General features: G+C 33.9%; 3 protein-coding genes across 4 annotated transcripts; 2 read left to right on the top strand and 1 right to left on the bottom strand.

The window, feature by feature from the left end:
- Positions 1-566: 566 nt before the first annotated feature.
- LOC142636350 (uncharacterized) lies at positions 567-1409 on the top strand. Its single transcript, XM_075810544.1, has one exon. It carries the CDS (start codon positions 567-569, stop codon positions 1407-1409), a length of 843 nt encoding a protein of 280 aa, XP_075666659.1.
- Positions 1410-10275: 8866 nt separating this feature from the next.
- Positions 10276-12264, top strand: LOC142639435 (endochitinase-like). The gene is made up of 3 exons (XM_075813618.1): positions 10276-10772; positions 11252-11399; positions 11712-12264. Exons 1-3 carry the CDS (start codon positions 10325-10327, stop codon positions 12079-12081), a joined length of 966 nt encoding a protein of 321 aa, XP_075669733.1. The 5' UTR covers positions 10276-10324; the 3' UTR covers positions 12082-12264.
- A 972-nt stretch (positions 12265-13236) lies between these two features.
- LOC142608636 (pentatricopeptide repeat-containing protein At2g20540-like) lies at positions 13237-16886 on the bottom strand. 2 transcript variants are annotated; one of them, XM_075780344.1, is made up of 4 exons: positions 14798-16886; positions 14457-14705; positions 14293-14361; positions 13237-13697 (listed from the first exon to the last, which is right to left on the bottom strand). In XM_075780344.1, exon 1 carries the CDS (start codon positions 16866-16868, stop codon positions 15234-15236), a length of 1635 nt encoding a protein of 544 aa, XP_075636459.1. In that variant the 5' UTR covers positions 16869-16886; the 3' UTR covers positions 13237-13697; positions 14293-14361; positions 14457-14705; positions 14798-15233. The 2 variants fall into 2 exon arrangements, with proteins under 2 accessions (XP_075636459.1, XP_075636452.1); XM_075780337.1 differs by having other exon boundaries at positions 14457-16886.
- Between the last annotated feature and the right edge of the window lie 1666 nt (positions 16887-18552).

Raw genomic sequence — 18552 nt, 5'->3', positions numbered from 1 at the left:
TCTCAAACACAATTTCAAAAATTTGATCTTAATTCTTTGGATTATGATCCTGGAGCACGCAAACAAATATGAGAATATCATGTTAATCAACATAATGAAATTCGACAGGTTTACATTACAAATGATCCACACCAACCTCATCTACAAAAATACAAAAAAAGTGGAAAAGACAATTATAGCTTTCAACCTTCTTGGTTTGAATATTATTCAGCATGGCTTGAATATTCTCCTACAAAAGATACAGCTTATTGTCTACCTTACTTTGTCTTTCATAATCCAAATGGGGTTGTGGGATAAAATACATTCACTGTTGGTAGATTTAGAAATTGGAAAAAAATTGGGGGGCAAAAATTGTTATTTTCAAGGTCATATAGGAAAAAATCCTAACTTAGCTCATAAAGTTGCCAAGCAAATGTGTAAGGATTTGATGAACTAATGACAACATTTACAAAGGGTAATAGATCATTTCACTATTGAACAAATTGCAAATAATCAGTTGCAAGTGAAGGCCTCAATTTATATTGTCCGACATCTTGCCTTTCAAGCTATCTCGTTTAGAGGTCGAGATGAAACTTAGTTCATCTAATCGTGGGAACTTTCTTGAAGCATTGAACATTGTCACTTTTTGGAATGAGAAGGTTGTTGACATAATAGAAAAAGCTCCCAAAAATGCAACCTACACATCACCTAAGATTCAAAAGGAAATTCTACATGTTTACTTAGTCAAAGTGAAGAAGGCAATTCAGGAAGAAATTAGTGATGCAAAGTTTTGCATAATGGTTGATGAAGCTCGTGATGAGTCCATGAAAGAGCAAATGGCTATGGTTTTTAGATATGTTGATAGAGAAGGCTTTGTGAAAGAACGTTTTTTTAGACTTATTCACGTTGTTGACACTGTAGCTTTGACTCTAAAGAAGGGGATAAATTCTTTGTTATCTCAACACTGCTTAGATATACAAAATATTCGAGTGCAAGGATATGATGGAGCAAGCAACATGCGAGGTATGTGGAATGGATTACAAGCTTTGATTTTGAATGATTGTTCATATGCTTACTACATCCATTGTTTTGTACATCGCTTACAATCGGTATTATTAAAAGTATCAAAACAAGTTGTCCCCATTAGTGGGTTTTTTCTTAAATTGCTTTTGGTGATCAAAACTGTTAATGCTTCATGCAAGCGTAATGAGCAATTGAAAGTTGTCAATGCTAATGAAGTAGTACGTTTGATTGATCTTGAAGAGCTTGAGATTGGAAGTGGACTTAATCAAATTGGCACTTTACAACGACTTGTAGAAACATGTTGGAGTTCACATTTTATATCAGTTTCTAGCTTATTAAGGATGTTTACTTCAACTGTTGAAGTTTTACTAAATATAATTGATGATGCGAGTGATGGAGAACACTAGGCAGAAGCAGAGTTAACTTATGATGGTTTAACTTCATTTGAATTTGTCTTCACTTTGCATCTTGAGAAGGAAACTATGAAGATTACTAATAAATTTTGTCAAGCTTTGCAAAGCCAATCTCAAGACATTTTAAATGTCATGCATTTAGTTTCATCTACTAAAGCACTTATCCAAAAATTTAGAGATAATGGATGGGATGACTTACTCACCACCGTGATATCATTTTGTAAGAAGCATTGCATTGATGTACTAGATATGAATGCTTGTTATGTTAGGAGGTGAGGTCGAGCTCGTAATTAGCAAGATAACGGTACAATTGAGCATCATTATCGAGTAAATATTTTTTATGCTGTAATAGATTCTCAACTATAGGAACTAAATCATCGGTTTAAAGAAGATGCAATAGAGTTACTTAGGCTTAGCTCAACTTTAGAACCTCGAGAGGTATTAAAATATTTCAGAAGTAGTGATCTTTGTTTGTTGGTAAAGAATTTTTATCCACAAGATTTCATTGATTATGACAAACAAGTGTTGGAGAATGAGCTTTATCATTTTGAGTATAATGTAGTCCAAGATCCAGAGTTCAAAAAATTGAACAGTTTATCTAAGTTGTGTCAATGGTTAGTGAGAAGTGGAAACTCAGAACACTACAAACTTGTTTATAGAATAGTAAGACTTGTGCTTACTCTTCTAATTTCTACTACTACTATAGAGCGAGCATTTTCAGCTATGAAAGTTGTCAAAACTAATCTTTGAAACAAAATGGAAAATGATTTTTTGACGGACTCTTTGATATTATACATTGAAAAGGATCTAGATTCGACATTTAGTTTGGATTCAATCATAGATGATTTTGAAGATTTGAAAGAGTGTCGAGTTACCTTTTCATAGATGATTATATTGAGAAATAATAGTGTTTCGTGTCTTTTGTTTTTTTTTGGTAGATGATTGTATCTTAATATAATAAGAAACAATGATTTTTGGGTATCTGTCTTGGTTGATAGTTTATTAATACTATATGGATGCGTATTTGAATTATTTTTTTTTTGCTTATCTCCGCCCTCCTCCCCCAGCTTGAAATCATGGGTTTGTCCCTATGGCAAACAATATTATGGCCGAGGGCCTATCCAACTCACTCCGTAAGTTTTTAAAATCATGAACTTATAAATTTTTCATTAAGTTAGGGAAAAAAAATACTTTTCATAAATACTAATTAGTGGTCATAAAATTACGCTTTGTTTGTTTCGATGTAAAATATTTTCAAATGTAAAATATTTTACCAGTAAAAAATTTGACTGTAAAATATTTTCAAGTGTTTGGAATAACAAAATAAGTGAAAATGCAAGCCACCACCAGCCACCCCAAATGAGCAAAAACCACCAACAGCCACCCCATAATAAATCATTAAACCACCACCAACCACCCCAAAAACCAGATCTAAAAGAGAGAAAAAAGACAGCCACCACCTAAAAATTTGACTGTTAAACCACAAATCTGAGCACAAACCACCAACAATCCACAACATATGAGCATTAAACCACAAATCTGACCAAAGCACTCCATAACCACCCAAAAGAAAGCCAAAAAAAAAAACTCACAAACCCATATTGAAAACCCAAAAACCCACTGAGCCAAAAACTTAGATCGGAGGGGCTCAGCCACCATTCACCGTAGAAACAACTTGCAAAGACGAAACGGAACTGCAATCTACCATCACGTCGACCCACATCTCCATCCCAGGCATGAATCAGCTTTATTGACTCATCCTGATCTCCATACGATAACTAGGACAGTAAAGATGATCAATGTGAGCAGTGCTGCAGTGCATTATTTAGGTTTAGGACAATTATTGTATATTCCGGTCTTCCCTTTCACATGAGGTGAGTCAGTAGGACCTATCCTACATGGGAGGGTGGAGTATACTCCCAATTCCCAAATGCATAATAATTTATTACTTTATTTTGATGTTGATTTTAGAAATGTACAGAAAAAATTTGTTAAAGTATATGTAAGAAAATTTTGAAAAATTACGTAGTCTTTAAAATTGTACTCAGTTTATCTTCTAATTTTTCTTTTTGTGTTTGTAAGGAGAAATTTAAGTAGATCACTCTGTGATTTAAAATCTTTCGCTGTGTTTATAGATTTTTATTGATTTATTTATTTTTTGCTCTAATTGATCGTTTTGTAGTTTGAGGTAGTCACCAACAAAGTAGTTTTTTATATTAAATAATAAACAGTATTTAGACAACTATTTCAAATTTATTGATGAAAGCTAAAATATTGGTGGTCCATTTCTTTTTGGGAAAGATCCAGAATATTATTTACTTATTTTCCCTTTCCTATCATAAATAGATATTTTGCACATGTTTGTTACATAAACACTTTGAAATTTGATAATGTTATTCAAATAGATATAGTCAAGCCATATGCTAACAGTTCAACACTACTAATCTTCTTTTCTTTTTTCTTTTTTCTTTTTTTTTCCTGAGTAAATGAGATTACAAAAGGTCCAGACCATTGGGAAGAACAAAACACAGCCCACCACATTTTGGGCCATAAATTAGATTGCCCAAGGACAAACCATGCTCCCCATACAAAGCAATAAAGAGTCTAGCAAATCTTGCTTGCATTACTAATCGTTCCAAAGTCGTAACAATTATCATCAAATCTATTTTGAGGGAATTTTAAATGTCTAATTTGGTTGTATTACAATGTAATCTCCATTATACAACTTGAAAAATTGTTTATCATATCCCATTTACATCAAGTGCAAGCCATACCATTGGCATTTGTCCTAATCCATTTAAAACTACAACCATCAAAAGCACTACTTGAGGCTTGATATCTTCTAGCATTATGACGATCTCCAAAGGCTGATTTTCAACTTCTTTCACAAGGCCATTGATGCATACTTTGTAGTCTCCTTCCATTACTATCTCTTTGTTTGCATTTTTTGCAATGCAATTGGTATGAATGGTTGAGATTTAAAGTTGCAAAAAGGGAGGAGTATGGAGTGATGGTTGAGGTGAATTGCACAGTACAATTGCAATTGCAATTGCACCGAATCTCAATCCCACTTCTAAGCTTATAGCAAAAACTTCTGTAATAGTGCGCGCAGGGAGGAGTGAGGAGCATGAAGTGATTCGCTTGACACAAGATTTAATAAGTTTTTCCTTTCAATCATAACGTATAACTACAACACCAGCTTTCTTACTGCCATTGGCCCACAACAGCTAGCATGAAATTTTTATTTAATAAAACATGTGGAGACTCCGCAGCTCGGGTTTTTACATATCCGGACAACCCGCAGCCCCAACCTGGTCCGTTTATTAAACGGATTTTTTTCCCGGGATCCAGACCCGCCCCACCGGCCCTGCGGGCCCCATGGGCCCGACCTAGCCAACCAGCCCAATCTTTAGCCCCAAACAGTGGTCTAATTCGTGGAACAATAAAAAAAAAATTATGTTTTTCTGAGGAAAAAAGAATCACAGCAACACAAACAACAAATCCAAGTAAATCTCAAATCAAATCCACCATACCCATTCAAATTTCCTATTCACAGAAACCAAATACATTTGAAATCAAACTATTTTTGAAATTTTCATCAAATCGGGATGATTAGTACATTCGTAAACAGTTTTAAATTGAATTTTCACAATTTTGTACATTTGACAAGTTCAAATTTGGAAACAAATTTGGACGATCTGTACATCTAATGTAATTAATTTTCCATTGAGTTTTCACGATTTTCATTTGAATTTTCACGATTTTATACACTCAATGAGTTCGAATTTTTCAACAAATTTGTATTATCTGTACATCTAATGTACACTATTTTTCCTTGAGTTTTCACGGTTTTGTACATTCAACGAATTCAAATTTTTAAACAAATTCATACGATCTGTACATCTAACAAACATACTTTTCCATTGAATTTTCATTATTTTGTACTTTCAATGAAGTCAAATTTCTCAACAAGTCTAGACTATTTGTACATCTTATGTACACCTTCACGATTTGGTACGTTCATTGATTTTCCATCGATTTTTTCCTGAATTTCTACATTCAACTAATTTGAATTATTCGAGGCATTTACCATTAGGTGATTTATAAGAATCACTCATTTTTCTTTCATGGAGTTTGTCCATTATTCATATGGTTACATATTTAAAAAAAAAACACAAAAACCATTTAAGTGCAATAACCGTGCCAACGCTAAAAATAGTTTATGCAAAAAACAGTGAAAATTTTTTATGGGAAAACAGTGAACAATTTTACTTAAGGCAAAAAACAGATTTTATGAATGCAGTAAGCAGATTTGAATATACAGTAAACATGATGTGCAGAGAGAAAATTTTATTAATGTACAAACAGATTTTATCAATGTAGAAAAATAGATTCGATTATTGTGAAATTCAAACATGAAAAAACATTCAGATTTGGCATTTAAATTTAGAAAACACGATTTCACTAGGTGTTTTTTGAGAAAACAACGAACAATGTTTTAAATAGTGAACAGAAAATAATTTACGTTGAAAAGAGAGTGAACAATTTCTTAAATAATGCTGAACAGAAAATAATTTTATGCAAAATGCTAGAAATAGTTTATGCAGAAAACAGTGAATAATTTTTATGAGAAACAGTGAACAATTTTACTTGAGGCAAAAAACAGATTTTATGAATGCAGTAAGCAGATTCGAATATACAGTAAACATGATGTGCAGAGAGCAAATTTTATTAATGTAGAAATAGATTTTATCAATGTAGAAAAATAGATTCGATTATTGTGAAATTCAAACATGAAAAAGCATTCAGATTTGGCGTTTAAATTTAGAAAACACGATTTCGCTAGGTGTTTTATGAGAAAACAGCGAACCATTTTTTACATAGTGAACAAATAATAATTTACGCAGAAAAGAGAGTGAACAAATTTTTAAATAATGCTGAACAGAAAATAATTTTAAGCAAAATACTAGAAATAGTTTATGTAAAAAATAGTGAAATTTTTTTATGAGAAAATAGTGAACAATTTTACTTAAGGCAAAAAATAGATTTTATGAATGCAATAAGCAGATTCGTATATACAGTAAACATGATGTGCAGAGAGCAAATTTTATTAATGTAGAAATAGATTTTATCAATGCAGAAAAATAGATTCGATTATTGTGAAATTCAAACATGAAAAAGCATTCAGATTTGGCATTTAAATTTAGAAAACACGATTTTGCTAGGTGTTTTATGAGAAAACATCAAACCATTTTTTAAATAGTGAACAGAAAATAATTTACGCAAAAAAGAGAGTGAACAATTTTTATGAGAAAACAGTGAACAGTTTTACTTAATGTAGAAATTAAATTCATATTTTGAAATTAAAATCTCTGTATTTTACAATGCTTCTATTTAAATAAATAAAAGCATAAAAAAATCTACTTATTTTTATGTTTATGTTTATTTGTCGATAATCCCAAAAAAAAAGAAAAGAAAAAAAAGTTACAAGGTACTCGAGCTTAGTCAGCTGGAGTACTGTAGAAATAAAACAAACAGCATTTTATGTTTATGTTTATTTATCGATAATCTCAAAAAAAAAAAAAAGTTACAAGGTACTCGAGCTTGGTGAGCTCGAATACTGTAGAAATAAAATAAACAACATTTTATGTTTATGTTTATTTGTCGATAATCCAAAAAAAAAAAAAAAGTTACAAGGTACTCGAGCTTGGTGAGCTCGAGTACTGTAGAAATAAAATAAACAGCATTTTATTTATAAAAGGTACTCGAGCATGTTGTACTCAAGTATTGTGTTGCATGGTACTCGAGTATACCAAGCTCGAGTACCACATTATTTTTTTTATTCGCCAAATTTCCACCTCAGCAGTGCCACGGTGGCAAAACTTCTAGGAACTCGAGTGTCTTAAACTCGAGTTCCAAATGGTACTCGAGTTTGCCAAACTCGAGTTCCATAAAAGTGGTATTTCCCTATTTAGTTCCGAAACAGTGTTTTTTTGCTAGAAATTTCTGAAAATTGTGGTATTTGGCCATTTTGGCCTCTCTTTCTAGAGAAATTTCCTTCAAACCTAGGAGATAAATTTTTATACCTAATGACAAATCTACTAGCCCACCAAGGCATTTGTCAACTTTGCTGAATGCAATTCATTTGTTCTTGTTTTGTTTTAAGGGGTATCAATGCAGTTTATTTGTTAATTGTGAATTACAAGTCTCATTGATTGATAACTAACAAAAATGATAAGAAAGGATAGAGCTCCAAAAAAAAGCAAGGAATATTCTAGTTATTCCCCATGAAATCTAGGGACATTGCATAGTTGCATTCATCCATCCCCACAAGCCACACCATAAAAGGTTGTAGCTATATATTTAACAACCATCCAAACTTTGTTCTGCTATAAGTTTTTTGGGCATACAAGCACCTTACATACGATCTTTGTACAAAGCGAGTAAATTCGGGTGACAGACATCTATAGCGTTTCTTGATGGACCCTGATAAGATAATCAGGCAATGGTGACAACTCTGTCAATATATCAATCAGGTTTTTTATGCTTTTCATGCCGTCTTCACCTTCACTGATTGCAAGCCACTTGGGCACTTCAGCATTGCTAAAAGCCCTCTTCGGCTGAAAATATTTCCAACACTGGATTCAAAGGCAAGAAGGATTGTTGTATCACCATTTGTCAGCCATCCACACCATAAAGGATTGTAATTATATATTTATTAGCCATCCAAACTTTGTTCCGCTTTAAGTTTTTGGACATACAATCTAACAAACAACCTATAGAATCCAAGCCTAAGCCTAACTAAACATAGCCTTGCCTATTTTTGGGTCTACCAGTTATTGTCCATTACTCTCATTAATACCTATTAAAAAAGAAGGGGCCCAAAGGAAGTGCGTGTGTGTCCATTATTGCATTAAAACCTAGGGAAAAAAAGGCCCAAAGTAATTACATAAGTGTGTGTGTGTGGTCCATCATCCATGGAAATTTACAATGACTGGCACAGTCCTCCAAGTAAAAGCCCATATTAGCTAAAATGGGATTGAGAATGCAATTGCACCATGCAATTACACCACTTTCTTCACAATTTTTTTTTTTTTTTTTTACATTTTTAACCTTTTTACTTTAAATTTAACTTTTTACTTCTTTTAATATATATTTTTATTTAATGCTTTAGGTTGAAAGATGCAAAACCCTAAACCCTAAAAGTAACTTTTAATCTCAACTGTTCATTGCTATTGCACTTAGTGTAATACTCTAGGTATTGAGTCTGTCACTTTCTTATCTATTATTACGGATCTATTTGAGAACAGCTTATTTAGTTGAAACTGAAAATTTTTGCTAAAAATACTATAGATAAAGCTAAAAGATAGTTGAAATAGAATAGTGAGACCCATAAATAATACCAAAAAGTGCAATTAGATCCATATATAGTAGCAAAAATAAGCTAAATAGTGAAAAACACACACTACGAGTCCGTTTGGATAGAACTTATTGCTGAAAACTGAAAACTGAAAACTGAAAATACTGTACAAAAATAATTTTTTAATGTGTAAAAATTACTGTTCATCCCAAAAAATCGTTCATTGGTTTAAAATCACCGTTCATGGCCAATGAACAGTGACACATGCGCGTGGAAAAAAAAAAAAAAAAAAAAAAACTGCCCAGACGTGGACGCAGCCTCCTATCCAAACGCATTCTACATTGACATTTTGAAAACCTGATAAAAATTTTTGGGAGTCTACTATTCTGTCGAATGAGTTCCTCTTGTCTGTTCAAGAATTTGAGGGCATGAACTACAACCACATATATGTTTCCTTTCCATAACTGAAATGAACTGATCAACTAGAGGCTAGAGCTCCATTTCGGCAAAAGTGCAGGCAATGAAGCCAAGGGCAAGTGCAAACCATGTTAACACAAAGAGCTATAAAGAAGAGTAGATTTGCTATATTTCATTTATCCACTGTTCAATATATATATAACATGCGTCCTACAAAATAGTACATCCAGTACACTATGGTGTATCATTCCAATACAATATTCCATCGGATTACACATTCCACCAAATAAAAGAAGACAAGACATCACTCCATCATTTAATATAGAAAGAAATCCCATAACATTTCATTATCTCCGCTATTAGATAAAAGAACATTCCATTCTCACCACATCTAAGAACATATATATAATGCAAAATAGTACATCTTACTATGTACATTCTATCATCGAATGTGGTGTATCATTCCAATATACAATATTCCACCGGTTCACACATTCCACCAAACAAAAGAAGACATAACATCACTCCATCATTTCATGTAAAAAGAAATTCTATAACATTCCATTATCTCCACTATTACACAAAGTTACATCCCACACTCACTACATCCAAGAATATATATATATATATATATTCATTAAAAAAAAAACTTGTACTACTTTCCATTTGACCAATCAATCATCTGAACCGTTAATTCATCATCAAATATTTTAACAAAAAAAAAAAAAAAACTCGAACTTTTTTCCTACTTGAATATTATTAACATATCTTGACGAAGAGGACAATTTTCCACCTTCTAGCCACTTCTCTTTTTTTCAAACTTTTCATTGTTAACATGATAACATGTTTCAGCCACTATCAAAGTCTCGGTCAGGGTCTTTGACTCTTTGAACATGAAAGTCAGTCTCGGCCATCCAATTCTGACTTGGTAATACTGCACAAGACATTTCACAACAAATGAGCTGTCAAGTTCTTGTTGATTCTTGTTTGGGCTTATCTGTGGAATATTTTGTGCCTTCTGACTTAACTAGAAGAGGAAAACGCGTAACACCAATCCTATATATAGTTACATACCCATGCCATTCTTTTCCATAAATCACATTGCTGCATTTACACTCTTAAAGATAAGAAAATGAAGCTCGTTTCTTTGATACTACTTTCCTTAGCTTACTTGCTTGGAACCACAGCAGAACAATGTGGAACACAGGCTGGGGGTGCAGTATGTCCAAATGGTCTATGTTGTAGCCAATATGGATGGTGTGGCAACACAAATGATTACTGTGGAAATGGTTGCCAAAGCCAGTGTTCTTCTGGTGGTTCCCCTACTCCTACAACTCCATCTCCTACTACTCCTAGTGGCGGCGGCGGCAGTGATGTTAGCAGCCTCATCAGCGCGTCTCTTTTTGACCAAATGCTTAAATATAGGAACGATCCAAGATGTAAAAGTAATGGATTCTACACCTACAACGCTTTCATTGCTGCTGCCCAATCTTTCAATGGCTTTGGCACAACTGGCGATGTCACTACACGTAAAAGGGAGCTTGCGGCTTTCTTAGCTCAAACCTCTCATGAGACCACGGGTTAATTAGTTTCCTTTTTTTTTTTTTTTTATGAAGGTTAATTAGTTACTTAGTTTCAGTATTAAAAGTCTATTCACACAATATTTTTTATGATTGACTTGATTGTTGCAGTTGGTACATAATATAAATTATATCAATATGGATGTAGAGATAACTACAATAAACTAGGTTAATAGTTGCGAAAAATGTTGTCCTTAACATTTGCTTAATAGCATGAATGTTCACAAAAAGAGAAGAACAAATATATATACTTGCCAATAAAAAACACTTGTTTAAAGTTATACTAAATACGGGCTTAGTTTTTATAACAGACTAACCAAACTATATTACAATTAGGGTTATAGCACGTATAATGGACTTAGACTCAGACTCTAAACCTGTGTAACATACATAATAATAAGTTACTTGCTGTTTATTTTAATTTGATATATTGGCTTTATTTTGATTGCAAATTTTATTTTTATTTTTTTTATTTGTAGGAGGGTGGCCAAGTGCACCAGATGGCCCATATGCATGGGGATATTGCTTTATTACCGAAGGTGACAAGCAAACTCTTTGTACATCACCAGATTGGCCATGTGCATCTGGCCAACAATATTATGGCCGAGGACCAATCCAACTCTCTCAGTAAGTTTTTAAAACCATAAATTTATAAATTTGTCATTAAGTTAGGGAAAAAAAATACTTTTCATAAATACTAATTAGTGGTTGTAAAATTAGTGTCAATAATGGACTTAGATGTAAATGATGTTGCGTCAATCACAACAAATTATGTCAATAGTTAAAAAAAAATGCATTATGTCCCTAACATAATCTCTCTCTCTCTCTCTCTCTCTCTCTCACACACACACACACACACACACACACACAAAGAGGTTTGTAACTTTGTTTATCAAAAGACTGACTATGAGGTTTGATTATTCCATTGACTATTATCAGCAACTACAACTATGGTCAAGCAGGTAATGCCATTGGAGCTGATCTCATAAACAATCCAGATCTAGTAGCCACAGACCCCACCGTTTCATTCAAGACAGCCATATGGTTTTGGATGACCCCACAAGCAAACAAGCCATCTAGCCACAATGTGATCATTGGAAGCTGGACTCCTTCTGCTACTGACACATCTGCTGGTCGAGTCCCAGGCTACGGCGTAATCACCAACATTATCAATGGTGGGCTTGAATGTGGCCATGGGTCCGATGATAAGGTGGCTGATAGGATTGGGTTCTATAAGAGGTATTGTGACATATTGGGAGTAAGCTACGGGGACAACTTAGATTGCTATAGTCAAACTCCTTTTGCCTAAACAACAGTGGTCGAAGGCAAAAAAATTGTTTAGCCAATAACAATAAAGAGATGATATAGTTAATTTATAAAAGTATGAATTGGAGATTTTCTTGCTCAATGGGAAATCTCTAAACTTATTGATAAATAAAGAGGAATTATATAAATAAATTCGAGTACTGATAATGTAGCCAGCTTGACCAAATTGTGCGATTACACATTATTGTCAATCTTATTCACTACTTTGTTGGCTAATCATGTGAGGGTGCTTGCATCACAAACTCATTCAGTTAGGTTCGTAACATAATGCATATATCAATATCATACCAGATTGGCCACGCCATTGCATAACTTAGCACATACATACAAGTTTCTTTTAGTAAGGTTTGAAGTTTATAACTAGCTAGGCATTTGGTTTCAGACCATTACTACCACCACCACCAACAACTATTACTTTGCCAAGGACACTGCGCACGTGCACACACATTCAAAAAAGTAATAGATCATTTCTATTACTCTTATCTTCTCCTCTCCTCAAACTCTTTATGAGTATTACTTTCATAAACTTTTATCAAGGAAATTGACATCACTGAATCATTCTCATCAGTATTCTAGAAACTTACTAAGTTACCCAAATTTCTACTCATAATTCCACACCGAAAATCAAAACACTTAATTTGTCGCCTATCATCTTCTCTAACATGGGAGGCCACTATAATTTGTTTAGAAATGAGTAAGTCCTGTGATTTTACACATTTTTAAAATTAAACCCATTGTTGGGTGGTTGCCGCCTTTTTAATCCTAGAGATCAACACTTCCAATTCCATAACAAAGAGATACAAGGGAGACATTGAATCTTCTTGTGTAATCTCTTTCTAAAGAAACTTCCTTTCTAGGAGATAAAATTTTATACCTAATGACAGATCTACTAGCCCACCAAGGCATTTGTTAAATGAGCTGAATGCAATTCATTTGTTCTTGTTTTTGTTTTAAGGAGTATCAATGCAATTTGTTTGTTAATTGTGAATTACATGTCTCATTGATTGGTAACTAACAAAAATGATGAGAATGGACAGAGTCCGAAAAAACAAAGCAACGAATATTCTAGTTATTCCCCATGAAATCTAGGGATATTGCGCAGTTGCATTCATCCATCCCCACAAGCCACACCATAAAAGGTTGTAACTATATATTTATCATCCATTCAAACTTTGCCCCGCTTTAAGTTTTCTGGCATACAAGCCTTGTACAGCAAGTTTTTGGGGGTAATTAACAAACAAACAAAGAGATGGTATGGTACCTTACATATGATCTTTGTACAAAGCAAGTAAATTCGGGTGACGGACGTCTATGGCATTTCTTGATGGACTCTGATAATTAGGCGATGGTGACAACTCTGTCAATATGTCAATCAGATCTTCTATGCTTTTCATGCTGTCTTCACCTTCACTGATTGCAAGCCGCTTGGGCACTTCAGCATTGCAAAAAGCCCTCTCCTGCTGAAAATATTTCCAACACTGGATTCAAAGGCAGGAATGATTGTTGTACCATCATTTGCTTGAGATATAAATTTTGCTGCTGGTGTTGCCCTTGCTTGTCTCTCCATACTTTGTTGTTTGGCGATTTGATCCTCAGTTGCTAGAACTCATTCAAAAAAAAAAAATATTACTAGAACTCATTGAAGCAGTGATTAGAATGATCAAGGCGCAAAAAATATTTCGATCTTAATTCCTAGTGTTGACATCAGGAGATGTTCTAGTTTATTAGCAGAACCTAGAGGATGCTTTCAATCTTAATTCATCTTGTCAACCTCAAGATAGAGGAAACTTAAAGAGGAACAACTAAAAGGAAAAGCATTACAAAAATAGAAAAGTAAAAGAAAAAGGTTTAATCTAAAATAAAGAACGATACTGTATTCACCAACAGATTAAAATGCAAGTTTGGAGCCATGACCTGAAGAAACTTTTCTTAATATTCAACCTTTGATACTCTTAAAGATATCAAGTAATTTGACAAACCAAGACAAAGAATCCTCCCCCTTAAATTTTTTTTTGTAAACAAAATTTCTAGAGCAACACAGTTGTTAGATATTACGAAAGAACTAAGGATGGTCCTCAAGCGTCACCTTATTCAGTGTAAGATCCAAATAAGGATGTGGACTCCAAAAAATATAAAGTCTGCACACTTGTTAGATAGTACGAAAATAACTAATGATTTGGGTTTCAAGTGTCACCTTCTAGAGTGTAAGATACAGATAAAGGATGTGGATTCCATGCGTATGTTCCCAAGCCACCAGATCAGGCTAATGTAGCAAAGAATGAAAGAAACAATATTAGAAATTTTGCCAGAGATAAGATCATTTACTTAAATCCAAATACTGATGTTTGAGAACTATACCTGAAATCCATTAGCAACATAATGTGGAAACTGCTCCCTGAATGTAGAGGCCATGGTTTCAGCCAGCATCCAAGAAATCCATGAGTTCCCAAAGCAAAAATGCTCAACTCGAAGCCAAAACTTTTGAAATTTTGCGTGGCTACTTTGGGACTTTGGCGTTAGAAACTTAGAATTCCCTTTGGAAATTGGACATCCACGTCAAAGTTTGAATTTCATATTCAAATATGGTGCAAGATGCGCAAAAGTATCCTGATATGATTCAAACATATCACCAGAGAAGTAGGAAATAGAAAATGCATAAGAAACTAAGGACTTGGCTTGCTTCTTAACATGCTAATTACCTATAATCCCCATAGAGCAGACACATCTGTAAATTGATGAAATTGATTCACATCCCTCAAAATTATCCCATCATACCTAGTGCGCAAAGCTCCCACTTGTACAAGGTCTGGAAGAGGTCATGGTAGGTAGTCTTATCTCCTTTCCATATATTATTTATACAAACTTGGTGGGTGTATGACAATCTCCACAAATTGGAAGGTTTTTTGTCACACAAAGAAGTACAGCAGGACTGGTGTTTAAAAGCCCAAAAACAATGGCTAACTTTTCACTGTGGATTTTCTTTATACTCTTGAATAACATCATGCGAAACAAAACTAGTATCAGGTGTTTAGCCAGCTGACTTAATCCTGTGAGGCAATGCCTCCAATAACATTTAAATTTCTTTCACTTGAGGGTGAGATGCATCTCCACCAAGAAATAACTAGGCTTTCCCATTTACCTCATCCAACTGCATCCAGGACTTTTCTTCATGCCATGAAATTTTAGAAGAGCTCTCAAATTGTCCACCTCTTTCCACTTGCCAACTTCAGCATACATATTTGAAAGCAGGACATAATTTCCACTATTTTCTGGTTCCAAGACGAACAGCTTTCGAGCTGCAATTTCTGCAATTTCCAAATTACAGTGGCTTCGACAAGCTGCCAACAATGCACCCCATATGCTTGGTCCTGCTTGCATGGGCATTTTATCAATAAGCTCTTTTGCTTCCACCAGTCGCCCTACACGAGCCAAAAGATCAACAACACAAGCATAATGTTCAACTCTTGGTTTGATGGAGTGTTCTGTGTTCATACAGTTGAAGTATTTCAAGCCAACATCAACAAGACCTAAATGGCCACATCCAGATAATAACCCAGTAAATGTGATGGTATCCGGTTGAATACCCTCTCGGATCATGTCCTCAAAAGTCCATACACATTCCATTCCGCATCCATGGGAAGCGTAAGCAGTTATCATCGTATTCCAAGTAACCAAATTCTTTTCACGTATCCTATCAAAACATTGACGAGCATCAGTGAGGCTTCCACATTTAGCATACATTGCAACAAGTGCTGTCAGCACAGAGGCATTCAAGTCCAAACCAATCCTATTAGCAAAATCATGAATCCGTCTCCCATGCTCAAGACCCGAAGACTCAGCACAAGCAGGAAGCACACTCATTATAGTTACCCAATTAGGTTTTACCTCTGAATCTTCCTTCAACATCTCCTCAAACAAACACAATGCCTGCTCAGCTAATCCGTTCTGCGTGTACCCCGATATCATAGCAGTCCAAGAAACAATATTCCTACACGGCATTGTTCTAAAAAAAGCTTCAGCAACACAAATCTCCCCATCCTTCATATAGCCCGCAATCAATGCATTCCAAGACGAAACATCTCTTACAGACATTTTATCAAACACCATATGAGCATCCCTCAACTCGCCGCATTTCACATACATATCAATCAAGGAAGTCCCGACATACAAATCAAACAACAACCCAAGTCTCAAACTCATCCCATGAACACATTTCCCCATCCAACTACTCGACAAGTCCGCACAGCACTTGAGCACAAAAGGGTATGTAAAGCTATCTCCTTTAATTCCAAGAGAATGCATTTTGAAATATAAATCAATGGTTGTTTTTGAATACCCATATAAAGCACAAGCACGAAGTATAGAGTTGTATAAAAGAACAGTTGGGTGATGGGTTTTTTGAAACAGAGTCATGGCAGTGTTCAAATGACCAGAACTTGCATACATAGCTATCATCTTGGCAGCTAGGTAAGAATTGGGTTTGAGGCCACGAAGGGTTAAGTGAGCATGGATTTGTTGGCCTAGTTTGGAGAGGTTGAGGCCAGTTAAGAACTGGAAAATGGGTGCGTAGGAGAGAATGTGAGGTGGGTTTTGGTTGAGTAGTGGTTCTAAGAGGGTATGTAAGTGAGTGGAGGATTCGGGTTGCGATTGTGGTGGTGGAACTTTGGTGCAGTGAGAGTGAGAGTGAGAGTGAGGGCAGGAGAGAATGCATTTGAGTTTTGGGTTTGGGACTGTGGTTGATGTTGTGCGTAAGAGTTGGACATGCAGCATTGACAGAGAGATCTGTGTCCAAACTCTACTTTACGTAGGAAATATTAGGAAAGAATGTTGGGAATTTATCAATGTAAAACAAAAAAATTGAAGCAGTTTAGAGGACCAATCAAATAAATGCTTATTTTTTTCTTTCATATGAATGGTATGTCTGATTCATTAAATTTATGGTAGGATTTACTATTCATGTGAAAAATAAGAGTACACATTTATGATATTTAGAGTACGTAATAATTTTTCCTTTGCTTAAAATGATACTCTCCTCATCTCAGTTTGTTTATCTTTTATTCCATTTTGAGATACCCTAAAATATTGTCTTATTTTTTAAAAATAAAATTTATTAGTTTACTAATATTCTTATTATACCCCTACTTTATTTTCAAAACTATTTGAAAAGAAAACTAACAGATATTTATAAATAAAAAAAATCAATCTAATTGGAGAACGTTTTTAGTTGCCTTATTAAGAATAACTCTTTTAAAAAAAAACTGATAAATTTATTTAAGAGTAGTTTTGTAAATTTATATATTTTTATAAAGTAAACAAGATAATAAACGATATTCTCTTAACAAGTTTGACTTTTCAAACTGGACAAACAAATTGGGACGGTTGAAGTATTTATTTCCACTGATTGAGTTTACTAATAATGCTATAAGCAAATCAACTCTAGGATATTTATTCAACTAAGGAGTGCGTTTGGATACCGCTTATTTTATTAAAAACTGAAAACATTATAGCAAAATAATTTTTAAATGTGCGAATAGTATCGTTGGACCATTTTTAATGAAAAAGTTGCTGAAAAAAGAGGTTTATGAGTCTCGTGAACAGTGCACGAGACCTACTAGTGTGACATAAAACCACTGAAAAGTGCTTTTCCAAAAAAAAAGAAAAAAAAAAAACAAGAGAGAAAACGCAGACTTGTATACCGTGTGAAATGCGGTATCCAAACGCAGGCTAAGTGTCCCTTTGGATAGCTTATTTTTTGCCAGTTTTTTTTATTGTTTAACTTATTTTTACTACTATTCATAGATACTATTGTAATTTTTGGTACTATTTATGGGTGTCACTGTATTATTTCAGCTAACTTTTACCTTTATTTACAGTATTTTCAGTAAAAAGTATTCATTTTCAGTAAAATAAGTGAATTTCAAACAGATCCTAAGGGTGTGTTTGGTAAAAATTAAAAAGTCAGCTTATTTTTGTTACTATTTATGTACTCTACTATACATTTTAGTATTATTTATGAGTTTCACTGTACTATTTTAATTAACTTTTACTTTTATCTATAGTACTTTTAACAAAAAGTTTTCAATTTCAATAAAATAAGCGGATCTTAAATAGACCTAAGACTGAATATATAAATAGCAATTTTAGAGAATTTATGAATTTCACTCTAATGGTTTGCAGAGTCTATAAAAAGCTTTAAAATTCATTGAAATGTGTAAATAAGTGAATATGGATGAATAGTGATCAATGAAAAGTTGCATTTGAAAATGTTAACCTGAAAAAACACTATGATTGATATAAAATTATAAATTCTCTAAAATGTTGTTTTGGTTGATACTAGTCGTTAGGGACCCAAAAAAAAAAAAAAACAAGAAGCCTCCTTCCCTTTTTTACCTCCAAAATTATGCAAAACACACATTTTGTAACTTTCTTGATCAAGCAAGAATGAGCTCACTTG

The sequence above is a fragment of the Castanea sativa genome, chromosome 1, assembly GCF_040712315.1.
Source record: "Castanea sativa cultivar Marrone di Chiusa Pesio chromosome 1, ASM4071231v1".
NCBI classification, from domain to species: domain Eukaryota; kingdom Viridiplantae; phylum Streptophyta; class Magnoliopsida; order Fagales; family Fagaceae; genus Castanea; species Castanea sativa.
Note: the sequence above shows the minus strand (reverse complement) of the source record. Positions and strands in the feature narration are given on the sequence as shown.

Excerpts from the sequence above, each read along its gene's own strand:
- LOC142639435 (XM_075813618.1), top strand. The coding sequence starts at position 10,325 with ATGAAGCTCGTTTCTTTGATACTACTTTCCTTAGCTTACTTGCTTGGA. Across the intron at positions 10,773-11,251 it reads AACCTCTCATGAGACCACGG|GAGGGTGGCCAAGTGCACCA; the intron begins GTTAATTAGTTT and ends TTTTATTTGTAG. Across the intron at positions 11,400-11,711 it reads GGACCAATCCAACTCTCTCA|CAACTACAACTATGGTCAAG; the intron begins GTAAGTTTTTAA and ends GACTATTATCAG.
- LOC142636350 (XM_075810544.1), top strand. The coding sequence starts at position 567 with ATGAAACTTAGTTCATCTAATCGTGGGAACTTTCTTGAAGCATTGAAC.
- LOC142608636 (XM_075780337.1), bottom strand. The coding sequence starts at position 16,868 with ATGCTGCATGTCCAACTCTTACGCACAACATCAACCACAGTCCCAAAC.